General features: G+C 27.0%; 2 protein-coding genes across 9 annotated transcripts in view; one reads left to right on the forward strand and one right to left on the reverse strand.

Moving 5' to 3' along the window:
• The window catches only part of LOC129606226 (protein king tubby-like), a 76,925-nt gene extending 73,176 nt beyond the window's left edge, over positions 1-3,749 (forward strand). The window contains exons 2-5 of the mRNA XM_055516411.1: positions 457-697; positions 798-1,372; positions 1,431-1,568; positions 3,154-3,749. Coding sequence (XP_055372386.1) covers positions 457-697; positions 798-1,372; positions 1,431-1,568; positions 3,154-3,423 — 1,224 coding nt within the window. The 3' untranslated portion in view covers positions 3,424-3,749. The remainder of the gene's footprint in view (positions 1-456; positions 698-797; positions 1,373-1,430; positions 1,569-3,153) is intronic.
• Positions 3,750-10,682: 6,933 nt separating this feature from the next.
• LOC129606353 (membrane-associated guanylate kinase, WW and PDZ domain-containing protein 1) overlaps positions 10,683-27,594 on the reverse strand; it is a 31,070-nt gene continuing 14,158 nt past the window's right edge. For 7 of the 8 annotated variants that reach the window (XM_055516646.1, XM_055516645.1, XM_055516644.1 and 4 more), the window contains 6 exons: positions 15,429-15,579; positions 14,189-15,370; positions 13,104-14,121; positions 12,859-13,044; positions 12,568-12,805; positions 10,683-11,928 (listed from right to left, as the gene is read on the reverse strand). In XM_055516646.1, the coding sequence (XP_055372621.1) occupies positions 11,525-11,928; positions 12,568-12,805; positions 12,859-13,044; positions 13,104-14,121; positions 14,189-15,370; positions 15,429-15,579 (3,179 nt within the window). In that variant the 3' untranslated portion in view covers positions 10,683-11,524. The remainder of the gene's footprint in view (positions 11,929-12,567; positions 12,806-12,858; positions 13,045-13,103; positions 14,122-14,188; positions 15,371-15,428; positions 15,580-27,594) is intronic. The other variant, XM_055516647.1, reaches the window with a different exon arrangement.

Genomic DNA, 27,594 nt, shown 5'->3' on the forward strand with positions numbered 1-27,594 from the left:
GTTTATTTTGTGCCCGGTGTACGTAGCGACATCTAACAAAAAAATGTTTCAATTCGCAATCTGTTACTTATTTCTGGCATTATACAAATAATATTTGCATTATACTCGTAAGTGATATCATTAGTTAAAATTTTCTTTCGCCATAATTTATGCAATATAAACTAGACAAAGTAATTTGAAAAGTATTGCGATCTAAGTGAGTTTCAACATTCGGCGCATAAATTTTACTTGAAATTATTTTAAGTCTTATTTCAAAACATAGAAACCTTGATTGGATGTGTAATAAAAAATAAATTAATAAATGCGTTGCAGTCTGTTAATGGTTACTTAGTTACTAAAAAAATTATATTTTTGGTCCATTGTCAGTATCAGAAGACGTTATTTTAAATGTATATTAATCAAAACATAATTGATAGTCTGCAATAATTATTTTAATTATAATTTTGTTATTTTCAGCGACAATTAATGGAAGCCTACATTAAACAAAAAAGAGCATCACCCGGTATGGTTCAAGCTAGTGATCTACAAATTACATCAAGACCAATCTCTGGTTTACGCGCAAGTAAATCACGCGAACTACATGCCTATGATGGACCAATGCAATTTATTGGCTCGCCCCAAAATCCTGATCAAATTATAACGGCAAAATTAACGACGTCACCATTGCAGTCACCATCATCACCTGGATCAATGGAAGGTAATTAAATAAGGAAACCAATCAAAACATTTTATATACCTATTAACAAATTTTCAATATTATGTTCTATTAGTAGTTTACAATTTATATAAAATTTTAGGCTTAATAGAAGAAATATCACGACATGATATTGAAGATGAAGAAAGCACACCAATTGAAGTTATAACAACAACATCAGGAAATCGCAGTGATGATCCAGATACAATTGTAAATACATCAAGTAGCAACAGAAATATAACAGCTGCCGCTATAACACCGGCAACTGGTGAATTAGCTAAAAGTACAAATTCAACAAATGGCAATACAGAACAGGAAGGTGATTTTATTGGACAAGTTGAACATTTTGTAATACAACCAGCACCACAAGGTGTTTTATATAAATGCCGTATAACACGTGATCGAAAAGGTATGGATCGTGGTCTATTCCCAATTTATTATTTACATTTAGAACGTGATTATGGTAAAAAAGTATTTTTATTGGGTGGTCGAAAACGTAAAAAGAGTAAAACTTCAAATTACATAATTAGTTGTGATCCAACTGATTTGTCAAGAACAGCTGATGGCTTTTGTGGCAAATTAAGATCAAATGTTTTTGGTACATCGTTTACAGTATTTGATAACGGGAAAAAAGATAATGCTGAAAATCCAAGACTCGATTTAGCTGCAATTATTTATGTAAGAAAATTATATTGACATTTATTGAAAGGATTTGATTAATTTCCTTATTTAATAGGATACTAACATACTAGGATTTAAAGGGCCACGAAATATGACAGTTTTGTTGCCTGGAATGACTGAAGATGATCAAAGAGTTAAAATTAGTTCATGTGACCCAAGGCAGCAAGGCCTTTTAGAAAGCTTTAAATCAAAGGTAAGTACCGTGCGTACAAAACTCAAAGTTTAAGTTTAATGGTGTATAAAATAAATCTTAATTTGCTCGTTTTAATAATTTAACAATTTTATACTACCCCCCGTTCCCATTCAAAATTTATTTAAAAAGTTAACGATTATAAGAAAAAGCTTACCAATTGCATACGCGCATGCGAAGTAGTTGAAATTAAATTAATGAAAATTTGGTTCTGACCTAGAGTTACATTAATTGTCACTTTTGCACACTACCGTGGTTAGTATAAAGACTCCGCTTACAGAGACCAATTCTCATTTTCCATTTATTTTTTTTTGAAATTGTAAACTGTTTGTGTAAAGCAAATAAAATTTTCACAATCCTATAAATTGAAGTTTTCTTACCTTGAATAGGAAAATAAGAAATTTTCATTCAAAAAGAATTTCATTAAAAAAATGCTTCCTAAAACTAGAAAAATCGAACCCATACAGACCTACCCCAATGTATGAAGTTAATGCCATTTATTATCAGGCAAATTATCAAGCTCAGAGAGCAAATGATAAATTCCAAATAAATAAATTCCAAATTTATATGGAGTGTAAACGGAAGGGGTTTTGGAATTTGTTTGTGTTAGATTCTACATATTTTTTTTAATTTAAAATTTAAATTTCAAAAAAATCAAAATTTGTTGTCTTCCAATTGGAAGGATACTGAATTACAGAGTAAAATTTTATTTTTAAAATTTAATTACAGAGAAAAGTTTTAAATATTAAATTCCTGATAGAATAGAAAAGAAATTAAAAAAAAAAGCAAAATAATAATTATTATAATCTAGATGGCTTCTAAAACTATACCAGAAAGAAGTAAGAGATACTAAATTGAAACATTTTTTGTTTAGATGTCGCTACATACACCGAAATCAAATTTTTCAGAAACAGAAAATTAAAAAGGGACTTTTTCTTTTGGGCATAAAATAAATATGAAAAGAATAAAATCAAAGCGTAAAAAAAAGATAATATAAAACTTAAATTTTAATATTTTAAAAAAATATTTAAATAATTTTAAAAATGATGTTGATGAATTTGATGCTAATAATGTTGATCATTTTCTCTTTGATTTTTTTAGGACTCTTCAAAAATTTTGAAGTATCGTAAATAAGAAGTTTGCTATATTGTGAAAATTTTATATTCGCGATATACAGCGTTTATAAAAAAGTCTAATTAATTATTCAAAATTTAGATTTAAAAGAACGGAAACTATTATTACTGTATCTGATAATATTATTGTAATTATTAGTTAGTCAATATTAATTGGCAATCAACTTTTTCGATAGTAAAATAAATTTTAATTGAATATGATAATAACTATTTAAGTCCATAACGATTCGAGGCATACATAATTAAAATACTAGTGACATACTAGAAAATTTATTAAAAAATTCACTATAATTGCTAATTTTAAATTATATGAATTACGCAACATTAATACCTGCTTTTAAATATTTAATATGTTAGTATTTCGTATGAATTAAAAAAATTATGTAATAACTTAAATCATTTAAACCTCATTCCACTTTCTTTTTCATATATGTAACTATATTGCTTATCTGCAGAATATGGACAATATTGTTGAATTGCATAACAAAACGCCTGTATGGAATGATGATACACAATCTTACGTATTAAATTTTCATGGTCGTGTTACACAAGCATCAGTGAAAAATTTTCAATTAGTTCATGATTCAGATCCCGATTACATTGTAATGCAATTTGGACGAACTTCAGAGGATGTTTTCACAATGGATTACCGTTATCCATTGTGTGCACTACAAGCATTTGCGATAGCTTTAAGTAGTTTTGATGGTAAAATTGCCTGTGAATAATAAATAATAATTTAATTTAAATAAAAATTTTTTAAAGATAAGGTATTCGAATTACATGTGCTATTTATCTTTAATTTAAATTCATTTTAGATTTTTGAAAGAAAAAAAATATAAAAATAAGAAATGACATCGGCACACAAACGAAACAAAAAAAACATTCATTATTAAATTTAATGTAAATTATTAATTACTTTTTTACAAAATAAAAATATTAAAACCCTCTAATAAAATGTTAACAAAAAGCATTATTTATTAGGAAAAATAGGAAAATTTTTCAAAATTTATAAAAAGAAAATATTGAAATTAAGCTTTCACGAATAATTACTTAATTAAATTAACACTGAGCTCTATTCTGTTTACAAAACTTAGAGAACCATTTTTACATTTTCTTAAATTTAATGAAAATAAGAGATTTTTTTAAATTAAGAATATTTCTCTTTCAAACAAGTTAAAAATTTTTTTATTTTTTTAAAATATTTTTCGCTAGAGCGATAATTTTCTTGTTTTATTTTTGTAATTTTTAGTAATTGACTATGAAAGCAAACTATTCATAGTCAGTCAACCATTTGATTTGAAACAAAACATTCATTAAACACCTGCAATTTAGAATTCATTATTACTTTTTATGTATGTATTGGTATTTAGCCGATTTACAAATTATAAATTAAAACGAAGTCTTAAGTCGTATATATACTACATAAACTATGTATGTACATTTATTTTTATTAAAGAAATGAAAAGAATGCAATTAGCACATAAAAAAAAATTATTAAGTTAACAAAAATAAAATGAACTTAACTCATGGGAGTTTGTATATACATAAAATAAACGAATCCTTGCAATTTATGAGAGGAAATGCTTAGGGTTTATTCTTTTCTAAATGTATCATATAAGAAAGTAATACTATACTTATATTTTGATTCAATATATATATATATATATTAGTATTTTATTAAAAAAACTAAGTATTTAAATAAAGAACTAATAAAAAGCACTTAAAAATTTTGTACTTCATCAGCTTTTAATAAAAGCTATAATATCAGACATTTGATTTATTTATTATTTTAAAAATTGGTAAGCATTGAATTGTATATTCAAAAATACCCAATTACATACTTATGTTTATTTACTTGGATTTACTTATGAAATTTATCAAAAAGCATTTAAAAATATTACTTTAATTTTTCTAAATTCGCATTATAAAATTAATAATTTAATAATCTTATATCATACAATATGATTACAATAAATCAATTGGGTTGTGTAAAATTTATTTGTAATAAAAAAATAAAATCGGGCCTAATATCAGGAATGAAAAAATCCTGTCTGTGAAAAAAACTAACAATAACAAGTATTTTTCAATTTTATATTCAAATTTTTGTATTCAGAAATAGCTGCAAAAAAAATTCTATTATTAACGTGATAAAATTTTATAAGTTGCTGTTTTATCAATTAGTACTTTCACAATTGTATTTTAATAATTTAAAACATATTAGGCTTATTTTTTAAAATAACGTTAACTGTATACTTATACGTACATACATATTTAAAATTAAAGTTTTCAATTTCTGTATTTCGGAAATTTTATTCCAACCTAAAATTGAATATTTAAGAATTAATAATTGCGGGAGATGAATAAAGAAAGAAATAAAATGAAAGTTTTAAAATAAATTTTTAGATAGAATCTATTTAATTAAATTGATTAATTTGATTAATTTTAATATTTATTCACAAAACTTTTGCTTTAACAAAATTTGTAAGCAATTTTAAATAAAAAAATTCAATTTACACTAAATGCACTTTACACAAATTCATTTTTTTGTTCTTTTAACCTAATAGATATTGCAATTGGTTTGTGTCATATTTAAAATTATAAATAAAAAAAGTGAAAACAGAAAAAAAAAACGAAAAAAATAGAGTTGACCATGTCAGTTATGTGATACCCGTACGAATTTGTTATCCATTGTGCGAGTAAAGAACTACTATTGAAGTTGTATGGCAGCTACCACAAGGAGTCAAGAAATCTCACCGACTTTTATCACACTATTAATAGCCCTAAAAGTACATTTGTTTTCACGAAGTTTCTATGTTACAGCTCTTATAATTCTTAAGATAATGCCAAATAACTTTTTGAGTTGCATGACAGCTATCACAAGTGCTCATGAGATCACAACAACTTTTAATGAATAAAGCTGCCATTTTACCATATTTCATTTTACCAAATTTCAGTATTGTAGGTTAAAGCGTTTTTAAGATATAGCCAAATAACTTTTCAAGTTGTACGGCAATTACCAGAAGGAGCCAAGCAATTTCAATGACTTTTATCTAACACAATAGCCCTAATAACACATTTGAACAGACTATCGTACGGGTATAATTAAATAATTGAATACAAAATACTACAAATCTATTTTAGACAACCACTGAGGAAAAAAGTTTATCTTCGATTCGTTAACTCTAACACATAATAGCAATTAGGGTAAACAGTGACCCATAGTAACGGTATTGGTATTTTATTTTAGTGATGACATAAAAAATAAAACACGAAATTATAAAGCTCAAATATTAGTTTTTAAGACTTTTATTCAGATTAAAATATATTTAGTACAATGTACAGTGAAAAAATATCTAGTCATCAAATTTTTATTTTTAAGCATACATACATATGTATAATGATTAGTATAATGTTTAATAAAACTAATTTAATAATTTAATTTATTAAGCACTAACTTTGTCAATTATTTCACTACAAAAACTGTCATGAGAAATCATTTTAATGTCATGAAAATAAAATATTTATTAATATAAGCTTAACCTTGTGCAAATCAGCTAGCAGCTTTTCAACCGTCATTGGTTAAAAGCGAAAATCAAATTTTTAAAATAAACTTAGGAAATTTGCAATTTTTTATATAAATTATTATAGTTTTAATGATAACAATGTAATAATTTGAATGCTACATACATTTTAATTGATTAATTTTTAAAGTTTTTTTGTTCCTAGTATAAAAAAGTTATGCAATTAAGTAGCTCAAAAATATTTTCCTTGTAATTGTATAAATTGAAAATTTAATTATTTTCACGATTAATGTATTATATTTTCCCTAATCTAACTGAAAAAAAAAGCAATCTAACTGAAATAAAATCATAAGCTCAAAATTCAATTTATGCATAAATTATACATATAAATAATAGACTTTTGCATTTATTTCAAATATAACTATTAAAAACAAATTTTTTTAATAAAAAATAAACTGGCGACAAAAAAAATAAAAAGCAATATAACACAGTCGAAACCCTATACATATATGTAATACTAAAGGAAAAATCAAATTTTTTATAACAGTTCAAGTTTTTAAATTCTAAATATTTATTTTACGGGAAGCAAAAAAATTTGAAATTTCAAGAATTATTTTAAATTAACAATAAAGAAAATGCCTAATTTTTAAGAAAAAAATAAAATATAAGTAAATGTAAGCAAATAAAAAATTCAAACCATAAAAATGTCTTGTTGTATATGTTTTATTTTCTTGATTAATCGAAACCAGATAGAATAAAGTCAGGTCAAACCAATAGTTTGTATTGCAACACTTTTCCCTTCAACAAGTGAAAATTCTGCTTTTAAACACAGTCTAGGTATACCTATCACACTATTAATATTATTTTCATTCATAGACAAAACTATTTCTAGGATTGCATATATATCGGATGATGCATATATGCAGTCTTTGAAATAAAGCAAAAATTAGTATAAAGTGGGGATTTTAAGTGTTAATTGTGTGAGTTAACAAAAATAATTAAATTTTTTAATGTCATGGAATTTACCGTTAGCTTTTCGTGTTTATAGAAATTTGAAAAAGCTTGCGGTTTCGGAAATATAAGGTGTCAAAAATTCAAATTTTACAAATTTCAAGAGGCGATAACTTGAGAGGGGGTGGAGATGGAAAAAAATTTTCTTCTAACGAAATGAACTATTTGTTAATGTCTAAGAGCTCCTAATTTCAAGCTTCTACAGGCTGGGGTCTAGAAGAAAAACGACATCAAAAATTTGAAAAAAAAGGACTTTAAATAACAGTAAATTTGAGCGGCCATTTTGTTTTTCTTAAGTTGAACTATAGTATACCGCGCAAGGGGAAGCAAGCCACTGCCTTTGTGCGTTTGCAAAATTTGAAAAATGCTTATGGTTTCATTGCAACAAATAGTTAAAAAAGGCCATTTTTAGGGTTTTGGGGGGGTATAACTTCTAGAGGGGGGGGAGACTGGTAAAAATTTTGTTGTACGGAAATAAGTTTCTAGTAAAGATCTATGTACGTATAAAATTTCAGCTTTCTATCATCAAGGGTGTAGAAGTTTTGCAAAACAGACACACGGACAGATGGACGGACGGACAGAGTGAAACTAATAAGCACTTTTTTTCAAAAATTTTTCGGAAAAGTGCTATTTTATTGTTTGTTACCGTGGCATACATTGTTAAAGTTTAAAGAAACAAAATGGCCGTTCAAATTTACCGTTATATAAAATCCTTTTTTTCCAAATTTTTGAAGTCGGTTTTCTTTTAGACCCCAGGTTGTAGGAGCCTGAAGTTTTAGCAGCTTTTAGATACTAATAAATAGTTTGTTTCGTTAGAAGAAAATTTTTTTCCATCTCCACCCTCTCAAGTTATGGCCTCTTGAAATTTGTAAAATTTGAATTTTTGACGCTTTATATTTCTCCAACTTTTAAAAAATTTCTACAAACGCAAAAAGCTAACGGTAAATTCTGTGACATTAAAAAATATAATTATTTTTCTTAACTCGTGCAATTAACCCTTAAAATCGAGCCCTTTTTAAACTAATTTTTGCTTTATTTCAAATACAATCGATCATCCTAAATATATGCAATCCTAGAAATAGTTTCGTATATGAATGAAAATTTTTTTAATAGTGGTAGATATACATCTGCCACTGTGTTTAAAACATAAATTCCTATAATATGCAAGACGTCTTAATATTTTTTCGTGTGTATCCAAAGTTTTTTGTTCAGAAAAAAAGACTATTCATTTCTTTAGTACACATATAAATTTCGTACGGGAAGGCTACATCGCCGAGCGGCAAAAAATTTTATTTGTGGTTTAAAATTTCATTTTATTTTAAATTCAGTGAATAATTATATTAATTTTTTGTGTTATTAAATAAAATGAAGATGTTCATAATATTTAGTATAAAACCAAGGTGAATTTGAAAAAATAGTACTAAAGTTTGTTTAAAAAGAAAATGTGACTTAATAAATTAGTAAGATTCGGTGTACTTTTTAAAGTTTAATTGTAATCATATTTAAATAAAATATAATAATATATTTGATTACGTTCATATAAATAAGCGTTGTGTAATATAAATTACCCGAGGGTGTTGCGAGAAAAGGAGAAAAGGAGAACGTAAATGCTATATTTACATTTACTTTGCCAAAGAACGAGGACATCAGGGACAAATGTATATAAGCATTAAAAAAAACGATTTCGACACCACCGAAGTATTTTTAAATTCTAAGAACTTTAAATTTTATTTTGTTGCCTGTGGCAAATTTAATTTAATCAATTACCTTCTATTAAGATTTTAACAATTTAAAAAGTATGTAACTTAATCTCTAATAAAAGAAAATTAAAAAATTGTAAATTTAGTTGAATACATAGGTACATTTATGTCATAAAATTTACTAGTTTTAAAGAAAATTTATTAAAAATTTTATTTTTTTATATAAATATGTTATGTAGTTTATTCAAAAACAATTTTGTTATGTATTTACTATTTTGGTTATAGCTGAAAATATTTTGTTAACCGTAATTTATTATGTAATTTGATACCTGTAATAAGTAACTAGTTTGAAAGAACAAGAAATTTAATTTTGTTAATATTTAAACGAAATAAAATAATTTCTGCATATTTTTTGTATTTAATCGTTTTTTATTTTTCAAACATTCCAAATCACCAAGAACATTTCAAATTTCTTCGAAAATACCTAATATTAGAATATATTTCTTAACAAAAAGTATAATGACCAATTTTGAATACACGGTATGTATGTTTTAGTAAATTGTGTATTACGGAGTCTTGAGAACAAGGATGTCTGTGGTATTACGGAGTCTTGAGAATAAAGATGTCTGTGGCATTACGGAGTCTTGAAAATAAAGATGTCTGTGGTTTAAAAGCAGTATTTTCGCGAATTGTTGAAGGGACAAGTGCTACAATACGAACCATTGGTTTGATCCAACTTTATTTGTACACATTTTATAACTGTCAATTCAAAACTTACCCTAATTTAAAAAAAAAAATCACTTAATTATATACTATGTACCTATATATATCAGCGACATTTACTTTTCAAGGAAAAAAAAGCATTTGGCTTAAAATATAATTTTCAATATGAAGGAAAAGACTTACCTAAAATTTTTGGCTTTACTGAAAAAGACTTACCAAAATTTTTTGGCTGCCTTTAATATTTTTAATTCGTTGCGCTTGCATTCGAAATCCAAATTCCTGCGCAATTAGTAAAAACTTTGCGCAATTATGGGAAATACCCACTATTTCATATACAGGTCTCTAACGAGACACACTTTAATGAATAATTAAATAAAAGAATTAAATAAAAAGAAAGCACGTGATACGTCGGAACAAAAGGTTGTCAAAAGAGTACTGATCACCTTGATTTCTATATCGTTATATTATCGGGGTTTGAATCTGATTTAATATATTACTGACAATATATTGTCAAAATATAAAATCGCAAATTTTTTAGGAGATTATAAAAATTTTTGCGCCTGATATTAAAATTGGTAACAAACCTCTATTTTAAGAATTCAAAAGTTTTCGTATATCTTTTTAAGACATAATTCAAAAATAAAAAAGTAATAATTAAGATATTATGTTCGAAAATAAAAAAGTTTTGCTTGAATGGAAACACAACAATGACAGAAAATATAAAATGTTTTTCAAATTTACGTTGTCCACCAAAAAATTGCTTTTTGTTATTTTCTAAAATTAACGTGGCAAAACAGAAAAAATTTGACTTCAAGGAACTTTAGATTTCCGAAAATTTTGTAATTATATAAAACATCGCCATAAAAAAGTGATAGTTTCAAATCAACCCTGGAAACAAATTATTATATTCTGATGATATTAATTCTGAAATAAAAGTTTTCTAAATAAAAAATTATAATAACATTTATTTCAACTTGTATTATTTTTAATATGTATTGCTTTAATTATGTAAGGACAATAGCAGTGCTATATGTTTATATGTTATAAAATACAATAAAAAATTTTTCTATATACAATAATTTTTAATTCAAAAATGAGATTCTTAAATTAAATATTTGTTCCTTCCTTTGTTTGAATGCATTTCAAAAATTATTAGTAATAGTAATAATTTTAGATACTACTACAATGCCAGTTTTTTTAAATACCGAAAAACTTTTAAGTAAGTCCTATACCATATGATTTATAAGTCTATAGCAAAAAATAATATAATAAAAACGTTTATTATAACGTTAAAATGCGGACAACAAGAGTTTATAAAGGAAACAGTTCACATAATAAATAATAGGGAAATAATAATTTCAAATTTTTTCGAAGTAACTTCAAAATTTTATTAAATGTGCTATAGAGGGTTTTCCAAAAGCCCGCGATAAATAACTTTTAAATATATACAATACTAATATATTATATAAAAATATAAAAAAGTACTTAGGCTTTAAATTCGGTAATAAAGATCATCCAATCAACAGATAGGTATATTCATATTTATCTCAATATATTTGTAGCAAAGTCGACCACTAAACTTATTATGATGAAATTTTATAATTAATTAAATTTTTTTTAATTAAAATCTCAAAACTTAAAATTTAACTATTTAGAACAAAAATATGTATAGGTTATTTAATTTAAATTGTATAAATGTCACTGAATGTTAAGAAAAATAATATTAAAATTAATAAAATAATATCAGTCTTTGGGAATACTAATGTTAACTACAAATTGGTTTTAATAAATTTATCCTAATTAAGTGATTCAAATTTTTCTTATGCATGATTTTCATACGTACATACATCTAAATCAAATGATTTTCAGAGTCATAAATGTGGATGTTGATTATTTAACTGTCTATCAATATAGTCTTCATTAAATTCATTCAATGTTTGAGCTGCAAGAGTATTTTGTTGGTCAGTTTGTTTTTTAATAGCTGCTGTTAAAATAGGTTGCTGCAACTGTTGCTGTTGATGACGATGATGATGGTGATGTGGAAATTGTTGTTTGTTATATTGCTCGTGATTTGTGTTAGATAAAATTCGGCTATTATTTGTATCATTTTGTGTACCGCCAATAGTCAAACGTACATGTAAGCCAGATTCTTTTATTAAATTAACAACTTCTCCATGACTCATACCAGCTATATCAATACGATTAACAGCTATTATTCGATCACCTACTTTTAGTTCGGTACATCGGTCGGCTGGACTTCCAGGCATTATTTTTCCTTAAATGAAAAAAGAAAGTTAATTTTTCAAAGACTATTCAACAAAGATTTAGGTCCTTATTATGATCGGCGAAGCGAAAGAAATTTTTGGCGAATATGAATTTTTCGTATCATAATTAACGAATTCGCCTAAATTTTAGGCAAATGACCTGCCAAGTCTGTTGAATGAATATTCTGTTTTACAAGCTTGGCGAATGAAATCAAAAATCAAATTAATACATGTTTTTTTTTATTGGATATTATAGCATAAACTATCTGTAAAGCAAGTTTATAAAATTCTACAGATTATTGTAAAAAACATTGATTGTTTAGTATTAATTTAAGCGTAAAAAAATGAACCAAAAACAGTTTTGAGCACTTAAATAAATTAATGGACAAAAACCCCGTAATTGCTAAAGCATAGAAAAATTAAATTTTTGTGTAAAAAAGCAAAAACAATGTACGTATGTGCGATTTTAACCTTATTATTTTCGGTAGGTTTTCTGATGTCTTGCGGTAGCAACATTTTGGCGAATAAAAGCCAGATAATAATTTAAAATATCACCCGATTCGCCTAGTTCATTCGACTCGCCTATCCATTCGCTTCGCCGAATTTTTAATAAGGCTATTATTAAAAGAGTTTATTATTTTTAGTAATACCTATGGTTGAACCGTAAAACTGGTTTGAAGATGATATTATAACAAATCCGAAACCTTCATTTTCGTGACGACTGACGACTACATCGTAAGGATGTTGAAGAGTTTGTGGCAAAGACAGAAGTGCTAAATCATTTGCATTATGATTGACATTTATTCTTCGACGTAATATCATATTTACTTGTCCACGTGACGCCGCTTCGCCCATTAATTGTACAACTTTATGATGTGAAGCTCCGACCTTTAACAAAAATTTGTTAAATTTATTTTAAAAAAGAAAACTCAACAACTTACAACATTTACACCATCAATACTTAAAATTTCGTCACCAGTTGCAATACGGGGATCTCCATCAGCAGAGCCGCCTGGCACAATATGTCCCACTGTCACTTGAGACCCTTCTTCTGTTCCACCAACAATTCGAAAACCAAATCCGGTGGTTTGCCTTTCAAGTGTAACCTCAGATAAAGTGAATTCATCCTAGATTTTATAAAAATGAATTCTAGAAATGTTCAATTATTGTAGATTTTATGTCATACTTCTCCTACGGGAATCATAAGGTTATTTGCCCCATCTGCTCCATATTTCCAAAGTCCAAAGTTTTGTTGATCAAATTGGCTGTGATGCTGAGTTTGTTGTTGCAAAATTGGAGTTTGTATTGGATACGAATTTTCTAATGGGCTGAATCCTGATTTCCTTTGGTCAAAAATGTAGTCATTGAAACGCTTTTGATTGTGAATTCTTCCATTAGAAGGTAATGAATGTGGATGAGAATATCCTGTCATATTTGGAGAACCCTGAGCTTGGTACTCTAATAAGTAGCGATTATAATCTTGGCAATTATAACAATAACAAGTCTCATGATGATATGTAGGTACAGGTGCCATAATAGGCATAGGAGGTGGCGGAGAGTATAACTCATTAGCATCGCTGCCAATAGATTTGGAATATGAACCCGTGCCGTATGTATTATAATCTTGGTTTATTGATTGGCTATCATAATTTGAATTGTTATTAAGTACTTGGAAAGGATTGTGATGAAACTGTTGCTGTATGTGGAGATTCAAAGAATGAGGATGGTACAAATTTTGATTATCATTAGCCAAAGAAGCTTCTGCAAGGCGTTCTGTTAAATTTGAGACCAACTTAGGATAAGGATCCATGAACGGTATATCGTTATTTGTTGAATCTACTTCATGTAAACTATTATTAGATTTAGCGTCTAAAGGAATTGATTTACTAATCTCATTAGAATGAAAATTACTGCTTAAATTTTTCTCCGTAAGAAGACCACTCGTGACAGCTTCAACTTCTTCATTTAATTCGTTTGAAGGTGTTTTTACTCGGGCTCTTCTAGTGTCTACTAATGGAGTTTTGGGGCGAATTGGCAAGACTTCTTTTGGCTGAGTACTATATAAATCAGCAGTTGGTGTTTTACTTCTATATAGTCCTGACGCTATGTTTTCTTTCGTGGTATTTGTTTTACGTAGTTTTTGAGAAACACTTAAGCTACAATTTAAAAATTTGTTTGTAGAATTTATGTTGTTTGAAAAATGTCTAAAATTTGATGAAGATATATTATTATAAATTTTTATTGGCATATTACTTCAAAAATTTGACTTACCCTCTCTGTATTTTGACAACAGTTTCCATTGTTTTCGAACATTCCTTTAATACCTTAACGACTTCGCTGTGTGACATATGCTTCACCACAGTCGAGTTGATTTCCAATAATATATCACCCTCTTGCAGATTCTTACAACAATTTCTATCTAAAATTTTTTTTACTTTTTGACCGTACGCGCTATCAGTAATTGTAAATCCAAAACCCATTACTCCCTTATTAATTGGTATTTGTAGAATTTCTGATTTTCTAGACATTAAAATTTCATCCTCAACATAATTATCTACAAAATCATTACTTTTACCAGTTGCATTATTTCCACTTGATATAATTTTTGCTAAAGGATTATGTTTTTGTGATATTGTCATTGGCGGTAATGTACCACCAACAGCTCCAACTGTATCAGACAATTCCAAAAAATTATAATTACCATCCATATTTAAATCTATTAAAATTCTGGATTTGGACCCTGGTTCCGCACTAATACCATCAACAGCAATTGTAGTTACAACTTCTGTGTTTGGATCATTTGGATCAAATGGTAAAGGATAACCTCTACATATTTCTAACGTAACAGTTTCACCAGGTAAAATTGATTGAAATACATTAACCATTTCATGATGAGTGAAACCTAATACGCAAGTGTCATTCACATATACTAATACATCACCAGTTTGTAGTTTTCCGTCCAGCCATGCGGGTCCATTTGGTACAATTGATTTTATTTGTAAAAATTCTTCAATATTATCATCACCACCAACTATTGTTATACCTAAACCACGTGATGATTTTAATAATGTCGTTGTTATACGCTCGCCTTGCATTTCATTTGGATTTCTTGTAAATGTATATGGTAGTTGTAATATTGGTGACTTATGATTTTGTTGTTGCTGTGGCTGTTGTTGTCTATTTGAATTATTTAAAGCTGTGTTGTGATTAATTAATGTTGTATGACTATTGTTACTACTACTACGGTTACGTTCAATACGCCTTTTAGCTTCAAGTACTGGATTTTCGTATTGTGTTCTACGATTAACATGATCAATAAAATATGTCCCATATTGTGGATCATCGATTTTTTCCCAACCGTACGGTAATTCATCATCACTGCAATCTTCTAATGACTTTTTTTGAAATTTTGATAATCTTGGATCTAACCAGTGTGATGTACCAGTATTGTGACTATAAAATATAATTAAATTAAAAAATGTAGTTTTTTTATACCAGATTATTTACTTACTCAATAAAGTATAGCTCTCCACTTTCAGTATAAGCTTTTTCCCATTTTGGTGGTAAAGGACCTAATCCATCATCATCATCTGGATTATTTGCTGTACTGAATCTAGGTGCACCAACTGGTGGTAAGTCATTGAAATATCGTGAATTTATATCTGAAATTATTAAATTTAATTTTTTTTACAAATTTAAGTACGTTGTATTACATTATAATAGTAATTACATGGACGAAATTAAATATATACAAGAAGATTCAAGATTTGAAAAAAGTCTAATTTAGTTTTTCAAAAACCTTCAAACAAAAATAATTAAAAAATTTTATATTTGCTGTAGTCAAAATAAAACTTTTTCGAAACTCTGACCTTTTATTTTTTATGATTACAACTTGTAATTTTAAATGAAAATTTAATGTTTCACCAAAAGTTTTGGAAAAATTTTATAGTGTTAGATTAATAGAATTATTCTTTTTACTGCTTATTCTGGTTTAAAAATCTTTAAATATATGTGAACAACCTAAGTTATGTGAACAGTTTCTTCGTTTTTGATTTCATCGCTTCATTTTTTCTTTAAGTAAATGCGTGATTTTTGAGTAGAATTTTCACTGCAGAAAAACAACACTTTTCAGCGGGCCTGTTTACATTTTTGAACATTTTGAAAAATGTATTCAACCGATTTACTTGAAACTTAATATATAATAATATACTAATATATATACCAACATATAAGCTTCCCCCGACTGTCCGCGAAACCTCCTAACTTTAGAAAGAAATCAGGCGTCAACAACTGGACATTTACTACGGGCCAAATATACATTTTTACGTATACAAAGAGAAATAATCAACCAATCTCATTTAAATTTAATACATATTTAATTTCGAGGTATTAAAGCAATGAATCTATAAATTTTTTGGAAAAATCAGGGCTCAGAAACTGATCTGGGGGCCATATCTATTGAACGAATTAATGAATTTCTTGAAAATTGATATTTGAGTTCTGATTTGATTCAAGATTTGTAATTACATCACATTGTTATGTGAAAGATTTTTTATCCTATTGAAATTTAATAACCCATAAATTTTAAATGTCTTCGAAAAATTTTACATAAATACGGCTTTTAATAAGACCACCAAAATTTCCTACATAAAATGTAAGAATAATTGAAAATGGGAATAATTTTTATACATATATACAAGATAGAAACATTTTTACATACGCAGGTATTAGATATTTTCAAATGAATTCTTAATGATATCATTCTATAAAATATCCATTTCATGTGTTGTAGATTCTTATTTTTAATTTTAGGTTTCCTAAGTGGGTTGAATATAAAACAAGCAAAAAAATCTGATGTGATCAGCACATAACCGACCGCAATGGATATTGTCTAGATTAGTAAAAGTATTCCAGAAGATTATGAAAATGCGTTTTAAAAAAAAATATTAAATTTCAAGAAATTGCATCAATTTGTTCCGTACATACAGCAAAAAATCTAAAATCGGCTCCGAAATTAGTCTCCGAGCCCTGATCTTTCCGAAAAATTTTTAGATTCATTGTTTTAACATTTCGAATTTAAATATTAAATTTTAATGAAATAGGTTTATAAACACCAAAATTTAAATTTGGCCCGTAGTAATCGTCCGTTGCTGACACCTGATTTCTTCCAAAAGGAGGTTAAGAGATCCCGCGTACGGTCGAATGAAGATTATATATGAAATTTCAAGTAAATCTGTTGAATATTTTCTTCAAAATGATCAAAAATGTAAAACAGGCCCTCTAAAAACTCCAGTTCCCGAGGCCTGATACATCCCAAAAGTAGATCAATCCGTGCTACAGCCGAACTTGATATACACGTGTGCACACGCAGGCCGACAGGTTGCTAAAAATAGTTTATTTACACTTCCCTACTATGGACAAGTGCGTTTCGACCGAAAACTCGATATGCAAAATATTCTGCCATCACATAACCTACCTAATTGTACACACAATGCGGTTGGTAAAAATAAGGAAGATTTTCTAATTTAAGTTTATTTTTAGTTCTCAATTAAAATATGTTTCATAAAGATAATAAATATAAAATAATGAATGTTATGGTATATTTTGTTTTATTGAGATGAAACATTTTTAAATTTTTCAGGAGAATTTTAAAAACTTTAACCGGAAACACTATATAATTGTACTTAGAATTCCTACAAAAAAACGTAAACATTTTATTTGCTTTCAGATTTGAAATAAGTTTGAAACATGTCATTTTTTATTTGTTAGACGGCAATTTACAGTGCTTGTGCAAAATTTTAAATTACAAACCTAAACTGAAAAGCAGACAAAGTTGCACGTTACAGAAAGAACTAAATGCTAATCAAAATGTGCTAAATAAATATACTTATCCGGAATTAAAAATGTATGTATGTAAATATGTCCCAATTTTATTTTTCAAAAGTGAACATAAAACAAATACTATTTGGCAGCTGATGGTAGCTCCTGAATGCCTTATGTCTCACAATTTTGTCATTTTAAAAGCATAGATACCCACAAAGCACCATAGATAAATTTTAAAAATTATATAATTAAAAATATTTGTAAAAATAATAGTGAAAATTCAATGAACCGAATAAATTGTCCTGGTAACCCATAAATAAATTTAGAATAAATGGAAAAAAAATTATTATTCACTTCATTTAATTTTCAATCAAAGAAAAGGTGAAAAAGAGAGATATTTTTGTGTGAATTCTTCAGACTTTTTTTTATATACATACATTATGTCCTAAACGGAACATAAAAACACAAGAATAATAAATTTGATAGGTAATATAAACACATTAAAAATGTATGAGAATTAATTTGTATGTATGTAAATACACTGTGATAAAAATATTAACAAAATATAAATTATAAATTATTTCTTTATTTCGGCATGCATACTGTATAATGTGTATCGTATGTACATATGTACATATGTATATCGACAAAATGTTTAATCCATAACATAGTTTGAAGAGAATTATAGAAGAAACAGAAAAGGATGCAGGGAAATGGTAGACCTAAAAAGATTTTTGAAAAAAGAATTTGGATAATTACATATCAAAAATTCGTTAAAATTTTGTGCAAATATCAGAAATATACACGTACATAATTAACACATTATGTACGAATATTGAAAATAAAAGGAGTTCTAACAACTACTTTCACATTGCATCCAAAAAAAACTTAAATAAAATAATGTTTGTACAATTCGTGAATATTGTAAAAACTGCGTTAACTTAGATGAAGTATGAACATTCCATTTTTACCGACCGTATTGTGTATACAATAGGTAGGTCATGTGATGGCAACAAATTTTGCATATCGAGTTTCCGGTAGGAATGCACTTCTCCATAGTAGGGAAGTGTAAGTAAACTATTTTCAGCAACCTGTCGGTCCGTCGGTCTGTCGATCTGTCGGTCTGTGTGTGCACGCGTGTATCTCGAGTTGTGCTGAACCAATTTTGATGAAATTTTATATGTAGGTTTATTTCCACCATGGCACGGATTGATCGACTTTTGGAATATATCAGGCCTCGGGAACTTCACTTTTTAGCTGGCCTGTTTTACATTTTTGAACATTTTGAAGAAAGTATTCAACCGATTTACTTGAAATTTCATATATAGGCTTTGCTCGATCGTCCGCGAAAATTCCTATGTTTTGGAAGAAATTAGGCATCGGCAACTAGACGTTTACTACGGGCCAAATATACATTTTTGTGTATATAAAGAGAAATAATTAACCGATTTCATTGAAATTTAATATTTAAATTCCTCGTATTGAAATAATGAACATATAAATTTTTTGGAAAGATCAGGGCTCGAAAACTGATTTGCGGGCCGATTTTACATTTTTCACCATTTTGAAGAAAATATTCAACCAATTTACTTGAAATTTCATATATAAGCTTTGCTCGACCGTACGCGAAAATTCCTTACTTTTGGAAGAAATCAGGCATCAGCAACTGGACGTTTACTACGGGCCAAATATACATTTTTGCGTATATAAAGAGAAATAATCAACCGATTTCATTGAAATTTAATATTTAAATTCTTCGTATTGAAACAATGAACATATAAATTTCTTGGAAAGATCAGGGTTCGAAAACTGATCTGCGTGCCGATTTTACATTTTTCACCATATCTGCGGAACGAATTGATGGAATTTCTTGAAATTTGAAATTTGAGTTCTGGTTATTACCAAAACTAACTGGTATGTATTTCAGGGAATTTGGGTATCACAAAGCGAAACTCTACTAAGAGCCAAATTTACATTTTTCTCGGTATGTTAACTACAGGCTTACTAATGTCCTAACAATTGGAAAGAAGTATTTAACAGACATTTTTATAATATTCTGTAATACTTTCACTTAACTAGACAATACACATTGCGGTCGGTTATGTGCTGACCACATCAGATTCTTTAATATGGAAGTATTGTGTTTCCAAAGTCTATTGTAGACTATAAATTACTTCAACTACAGACTTTTCTACATATAAGCCAGTGATTCCCAAAGTGGTCTATATAGACCCCCAGGGGTCCATGGAGTTCTGCTAGGGTCTACAAAAAAATATGAATTTAATTAAATAAATAGTAAGTGGGTCTATCAAAAATTTAAAAACTCGACAAGGAGTCTACGAGGGAAAAAAGTTTGGAAACCTCTGATATAAACACACCAATTTACAATAAATTGTCACATGTAAAAATCCTATAAGAATGTCAAAGCATACGAATTTTACAATTTAAATTTTAAATTGTAAAATTCGTATGTTTTGATGTAAACACAATCCTCTATAAACTTTTTACACTGCACTAATTAACTAAGATCGGGGAGTACATTTTTGAAATATTTCTAAATAAAAAACTAACGATTTACTTAAAGCCATTATTTATTCGTTACTGATATGATTGATCACATTAACTTGGATCAATCACATAGGTGTGTTTGATCATAATTAAATGATTGCGAATAATTGCAGATGCCTGTTAAACATCAGGCTAAATTTGCGATTTAATCGAAGGGAAAATTTAAGGAGCATTTACACATGACATTCATCTTGTAACCTTGCAAAACTTTTGACACAATGTTTTAAATATTTTCAAAAGTTTATAAACTGACAACATGAAAATTAAAAAAAAAAATAAGTTGGTCGCGTCAAAAACTGTAGTCTCTTTTTTCGCGACCAATAAGTTTACAGTTTTAGATGCAATTTCGTCGTATAACATGGCGTATAGTTAACTCAACCAAGCGACCAAGCTAAAATTATTTTCCGACATTTTTCGAATTAACAAAATGTACACAAACTGTTTACACTTATTGTTTTATAGTTATTGTCTATAAGTTAGTTCTTTAGAATAATTTCTTTTAATAACACATATATTAAGCATTTTTTTGTATACAAAATCGCTTTCATGTTTTAGCTTAAAAAGGTATTTACAAATATATTCCAGTTTCCTTACTGCATACATATAGCCAAGGCAAGTTAATCATAAGAGTAACATCCCTTAAGGAACATTTTCTTTACTTAATTTATTAAATTTTCAAAATTAAATTATTATAAATGCTTATAAATTTGATTTAACCATTTTTATATATTAATACTTTGTAGTTATGCATGATTTTTTCTGTTGTTATGTTTTTCCACCCTCAACTGTAATATTTCTAAATATAATAAAAACTTTAATTTAGAGATAGACACTTAAGTATTTTTTTCCTTCATTTTATTTTTATTTTTTTGTATAATTCCTACCTTGCTGTTGAATCTTATTAACCTGTTGACCTATTAAAAAAAATTTTTTTTTTGTTGTGGTTTTCTTTATTCTCTTAAAACAAGTAAATGTTAACGAACATGTTGTTTTTGTTATTGCTACATTTATGCTTCTTATCGGGTTTTTTTACTCTAAAATTAAACATAGAAATAAATGACGATGCTTATGTATGTATGTAATTTGTTTATAAGTTAGTTAACACAAAACTGAACTGTTTATGAAACAAAGAAGAAACTTTTAGTATAAAAATAACTTAAATACCTTTTTGTGCATAAATACATGCTTAACTCGTAGTGACATAAATGAATATACGCATGTATGTACATATTAAAATATGTTATTAAAATAAAAATATACGTTTACAAAGTATGAATTTACATATTATGCAGGTACACTACACAGTAAAGTGTTAAAGAATATGAAATATGTTTAATGAAAGTGTTGCAGAAGATTATACATTTTAAACACTTATCTGCAGTTTTAGGGAGTAAGCAGTTTATTAACATACTTTGAAAAATGTGAATTTGGCTCTTAATAGAGTTTCAACCAATTCTCTTACTTAGTTCCGTATAAGTATAGTAAAAAAATGTAAAAATGACTACCAGCAGCGTCTTACGAGCCCTGATCTTTCCAAAAAATTTATGAGTTCATCGGAGCGGGACACGTATAAAATTTTATTAAAATCAGTTCAGTAGAAATTGAGACACGCGCGTGCACACACAATACAACATAAACTCTAATAGTTTATTTACATTTATCTATTGAAGTGTGGAAGAAGTGCGTTTCTACCGAAAACTTGACATCCAAAATTTTGTGCCATCACATATCCTCCCTTATGTTTGCTATGCGGTCGGTAAAAAAAGAAAACAATGATATTCGGAGAATGCATTTGTTCAGGTTTCTCAAAAATTTAATCACCATTAATTTTTAAATTCTTATATCTCATTCACATTTTTTAACAAAAACGTAAATTTAGTGTTAAAATTAATCATTTATGAAAATTTACGTACCGAAGATTTAGTAAGTGTAACTGTTACGATGAAGGTGATTTCGTAAAAAATGAAATTTTTGTATTAACAAAAGTAGTTTAACGACCTTTATTACATCATAAACAAGACAAAAAAAAAAGAGAGAAAAGGATTTAAAAAAAAAATAAATTGAATATTTAATGAGGAAATTTTTTTTAAATACTAGTACAGTTGGTGTAAAAAGCTTTTTTTATAAAATTTATAAGGAAACTTTAATACTTGAACACAACAATAGAAAATAGAACAGGAATTTAATATTCTGAAACTAATCAAATGTGAAAATTTCTTCAAAACCAAAATTATAGTTTTTCGGTACTAAGTATATCCAAATGATAAAATATGAAGTATGATTTTTTAATTTTTAATTGAAGATTACATTATACGAGTATTTCCATATTTAACCAAAGTTAGCTGAAAAATTACGTTAAGGGGGTTTCAGAACATTTTTACATATTTGATGTTTGAAAATGTGCAACTTAATATGTAATTTCAGAAATTGAAGTGCGGTTTTTGAAGGAGAATATTAACTAGAAAAAGCACAGACGAGATTATTTTAAATCAAACAAAAGTTTACTGCTAATTGGATATGGAATTTTTAAAACCACATGAAGGTTCTATTTGTATATATAAATTGTTTTTCGTTTGTTAACATTATAAAGTAAACTGGAAATTTGTTTTTTTTTTTGTTGACAATTGAACACTATCAGTACCGCACAATAGAAAATTTAAAAACAACTAAGTGGGGAATATATTTGACCAATGGCCTATGTTAATTGCCTATGAATATTATAGATATAATACTCGATATTTTGTACACCAACAAAAAATAAAGAAAAATATCAGTAACCTTCAATATATATAGTATGAAGAAAAACTACGGCTCTCACCGCATAATTAACTCCCATGTCCTGTAAAACTGAAAAACTGACGAGTAAAGAAAAGAAATAGTGCGGAATATAATTTTATTTCTCAATTAAAATTTAAATATAAATCATCTGAATACTTATAAAAAATCTGAAGAGTGTAGTCAGAAATGTGAAAAAGTTGAGCTTACCGCAGAATTAAAGTAAAAGATCATTATAGAAGAAATTATTTGTGCAGTATATTTAATATAAGTAACTATGAAAGCTTTATTTAATAAATATAATATGTTAATGTAATAGGTATGCAAATCAAAAATTAATTAAGGTTAAAGTAATTGCAGATTAATGATTGAATTCTTAAAATTTCATTAAAAAAAGGAAACGAAAAGAGGAAACAAAAGAATATACCTGAAGTATATTTTATATTTGGACACAAGACTGACAAATTGTATGTAGCTTTATTATTTTTTTAGCACTTTTCCAAAAATTTTTTGAAAAAAAGTGCTTATTAGTTTCACTCTGTCCGTCCGTGGACTCTTTTTTGTTTACAAAACTTTTACACCCTTGAAGATAGAAAGCTGAAATTTAATACGTATATAAATCTTTACTAAAAACTTATTTCCGTAGAACAAAATTTTTACCTATCACCCCCCCCCCCCCCCCCCCACCCCTCAAGAAGTTATACCCCCCCAAAACCCAAAAAATGACCTTTTTTAACTACTTGTTGCAATGAAACCATAAGCATTTTTGAAATTTTGCAAACGCAGAAGGGCAGCGGCTTGCTTCCCCTAGCGCGGTAAATTATAGTTAAACTTTAAAATGACCGTTCAAATTTACCGTTATCTAAAGTCCTTTTTTTCCAAATTTTTGATTTCATTTTTCTTCTAGACCCCAGCCTGTAGAAGCTTGAAATTTTAGGGGCTTTTAGACATTAACAAATAGTTAGTTTTGTTAGAAGAAAATTTTTTTCCATCTCCACCCCCTCTCAAGTTATCGCCTCTTGAAATTTGTAAAATTCAGAAAAAGTTAACGTTAATTCCATGACATTAAAAAATATAATTATTTTTCTTAACTCACACAATTTTTGCTTTATTTCAAAGACTGCATATATGCATCATCCTAAATATATGCAATCCTAGACATAGTTTTGTATATGAATAAAAAATAATTTTAATAGTGTGATAGGTATACATAGACTGTATTTAAAAGCAGAATTTTTACTTGTTGAAGGGAAAAGTGTTGCAATACAAACTATTGGTTTGACCTGACTTTATCAGATATTTAAAACTAGAGAATTCTTACTTACAAAAATTGTATTCAAATCTAAATCAAATTAAGTATTTCAAAATTTTCAAAATTAAGAAGAATTCTTCATTTTATACGAAAGGTACTTCTATCTAACTTTATATTGTATGTAATGTACCTACATACGTATACAACAATTATACATAAATAACCTACAGTCCAAAATAATTTTAAATTTATCAAAATCTAGTCAAATTAATGTAGGAAGATTTTATTTCTTATCAATATATTTTATTTTACAGGTGTTCTTTAAATTAAAATCAAATATTTAATATGGCTTCAGCTTTTCATTTTTAATGATATAATTATATTGTTTATAAAAAAAAATACTCTCACATCATTAAATATTTTAATTTCGTGCTGCTTTAAATCTTGTTACGCTTAACACATGAAAACAACAATAGATTTTCATTTCTTAGTGAAAGGGATTCAAAACATATCATGGTGCACACTTTTAAATAAATGATAATAAACAATACGTACGTGTGATTCTTCTAACACTAAGTAAATTTATAGTAATAATTATAATTTTCTTTTAGTATTATCATGATTAGAAATTTCAACGAATAGAAAAAGTATAATGAACTTTGGAATCAAATTTATTCTAAAAGAAAACTATTGTCTTAAAAAAGACAAACATTTTAAATGATTAAAAAAAACATTTGTATTCTAAATTTCCCGGTTGTTATGCGTTATTTATACTGTGGTCAATTCCATAGTTATATGGAATCATTTGGTTAAATTAACTGATAATACTAAATTAACAAGTAACATCACAAGAAATAACTGTATGTAAGATGTCAAGATTGTATCAGCATGAGCCTTCGCGTTTTAGCTTTGTTTTAAAACTAAGGTAGAAATTGGACCAAAAACGCCAAAGATTAATAAAGATTTACATAAGGCTAACGGGGCTATTACAAGATGCCAATAGGCCCGATAGGGCAGATTTGTTGCCGCTGAACTGCGAATTTCATAACTGTGAAAACAAAAATATTAATTTAATTTTCTGTACTATTCGTATATATTTTTGCTAATTTAGCCTTATAAACTGAAATGAATTAGCAAGTATTAATATTAAATCATGCTAAAGCTAATAGTTTAGTAAAGTCAAAATTTTTTAAATTTTTTCAAGAATTAAAAGCTACGATATAAAATCAAATAAAATGTTGATTCAAAATTCAAACAGTTAATTCGGTCTTTGGGTGTTGGTAAAAGAAAAGTGAAAAAAATAAATCCGAATTTGATAAAATTAAAAAGAATTAAAGGTAGCTTATGGTAATTGCTACGAATATCCCTTAATGCGAATAAGCATCTACCTACGATATCTGCCTACGATATTGATTTTCCCCGTATTCGAGAAAATAAAAATCTTTCATCTCAAAATTTCAAACTTTCACATTCTTAAACAAGTAAAATGTTTATTTAAATTTTTTTTATGATATTTCTAATCTAAATATATAATATCGCGTACAATTTGCATTGTTTCATTTTGTTAATTTTTTGTATATAACTGTAAGTAATCGTATGCGTTACTTATATTTCCTTCCACTCTTATAATGAAAAGCTAGTTAGAAAAATTAATTTATTTAAATATAAGTATTGTTACACATTTATGTATGAATATATGCATATTTAATTTTAGATGGTGTTTGAATTTTCCTTTTTTCTCATATTTAAACTTACTTCTGTTAACGTACGTCTTCAATTGCATTCTAATTAAAATCAAAATTGAAAATAATTACATAATATATATAAGATGTTAAATACGTTACTCTAATGTTATGATTTTTTTATATTTTTTTTTTTTATTTTATTTCAATTTATTTATATATAAAAAATTTATTTATATTAATTTATAGTTTAAAAAAATAAATTATATTTTTTCATTTTAAATATTTAACTTTTTAAATAAATTACGCTATTAATGATTTTAAAATATAAGTAAATATGAAACAAAAATAAATTTTAAACGAATTAGACTTTTTAATCAAAAAAAAGTATCACTTTAACTTAAATAAATAGAAAACCTAATTCTTCTTGGTTTTCTAATTAGAAGTTTTAATGTTTTTCAAACATACAATTTTTATTTTCGTTCTATAAGAAATATATAACTATCTATAATTTCATGATAAAACTCCAAAAAGCGTCCTAACAATGCTAAGAATCACAATTAAACTAAATGAATGAAACCATAAAAAAAATTTAGTAAAAATTTTTTTAAATCTTTAAAATTCTTAAATTATTTTAAATTTTCTAAAATAAACTCTAAAACATGAAAGTAAAAATACGATAAGTAAAAATACGATAGGTAAACATATATGGTGAGAACATAAAAACACATTTTCTTTTTTATTGGAAGGGTCGTTCCTGACCTTGACAATCAAGTATTTTAGACGCTATGGGTGTCCACAAAATACATGATTATTTCCACATAATTTATATTTTTTGTATTCAAAAAATTTCACTGTGAAGGTATAAAAATTTAATAAAAATGTGAAAAGATAACCTTTATTTTTTCTTGTTTTCTTTTTAGAAATATTTAAACTAAACTTAAAAAAAATTGTTACAAAATTGAAACACGTACAGTAAAATAAAAAAATCTGAAGCGACTAGCACCTAAATGTCTTTTAAATACTTCTTTCAAATTTTGGGGAATTTCCTTTAATAAGAAATAGAACTAATTTAAATAGCCGTCAATTAGTTCTTTATATGTAGTAAAAAATGTAAAATCGGTCCCTAGTTGGGTTTTCATGAACTAAAATTCCCGAAAAAGTTGTAGGTTCATTGTTTTAACACGCTCAATTTAAATATTTAGTTTCAAAAAAATTAGTTGATTATTTCTCTTACATATACATACATAGTGTTTCCAGTTAATCTTTTTCAGTTCTCGAGGTCTAACATAAAAGTTGATCAACCCGTGACGTAGCCAAAATATACTTATACATAAATTTTCATCAAAATCCTTTCAACCGAACTTGGGATAAAAATAATAAATTCTCTGTAAGACGATAATTAAGGTTACTACTTATACATAATATGTTATATACATATATAATAAAAGAGTTAACATTCTTATTTTCATTTTTATACACATAGTAATTTTTGGGAGAGAGAAAGAGGTCGCAATAGATGTCTACCAGTTTTTTTTATAGTGTATTTTTAAAAGCGGCAGTTTCTTATTTTTTCG

The sequence above is a fragment of the Condylostylus longicornis genome, unplaced genomic scaffold (assembly GCF_029603195.1).
Source record: "Condylostylus longicornis isolate FDR11 unplaced genomic scaffold, ASM2960319v2 ptg000018l, whole genome shotgun sequence".
Classification (NCBI taxonomy): domain Eukaryota; kingdom Metazoa; phylum Arthropoda; class Insecta; order Diptera; family Dolichopodidae; genus Condylostylus; species Condylostylus longicornis.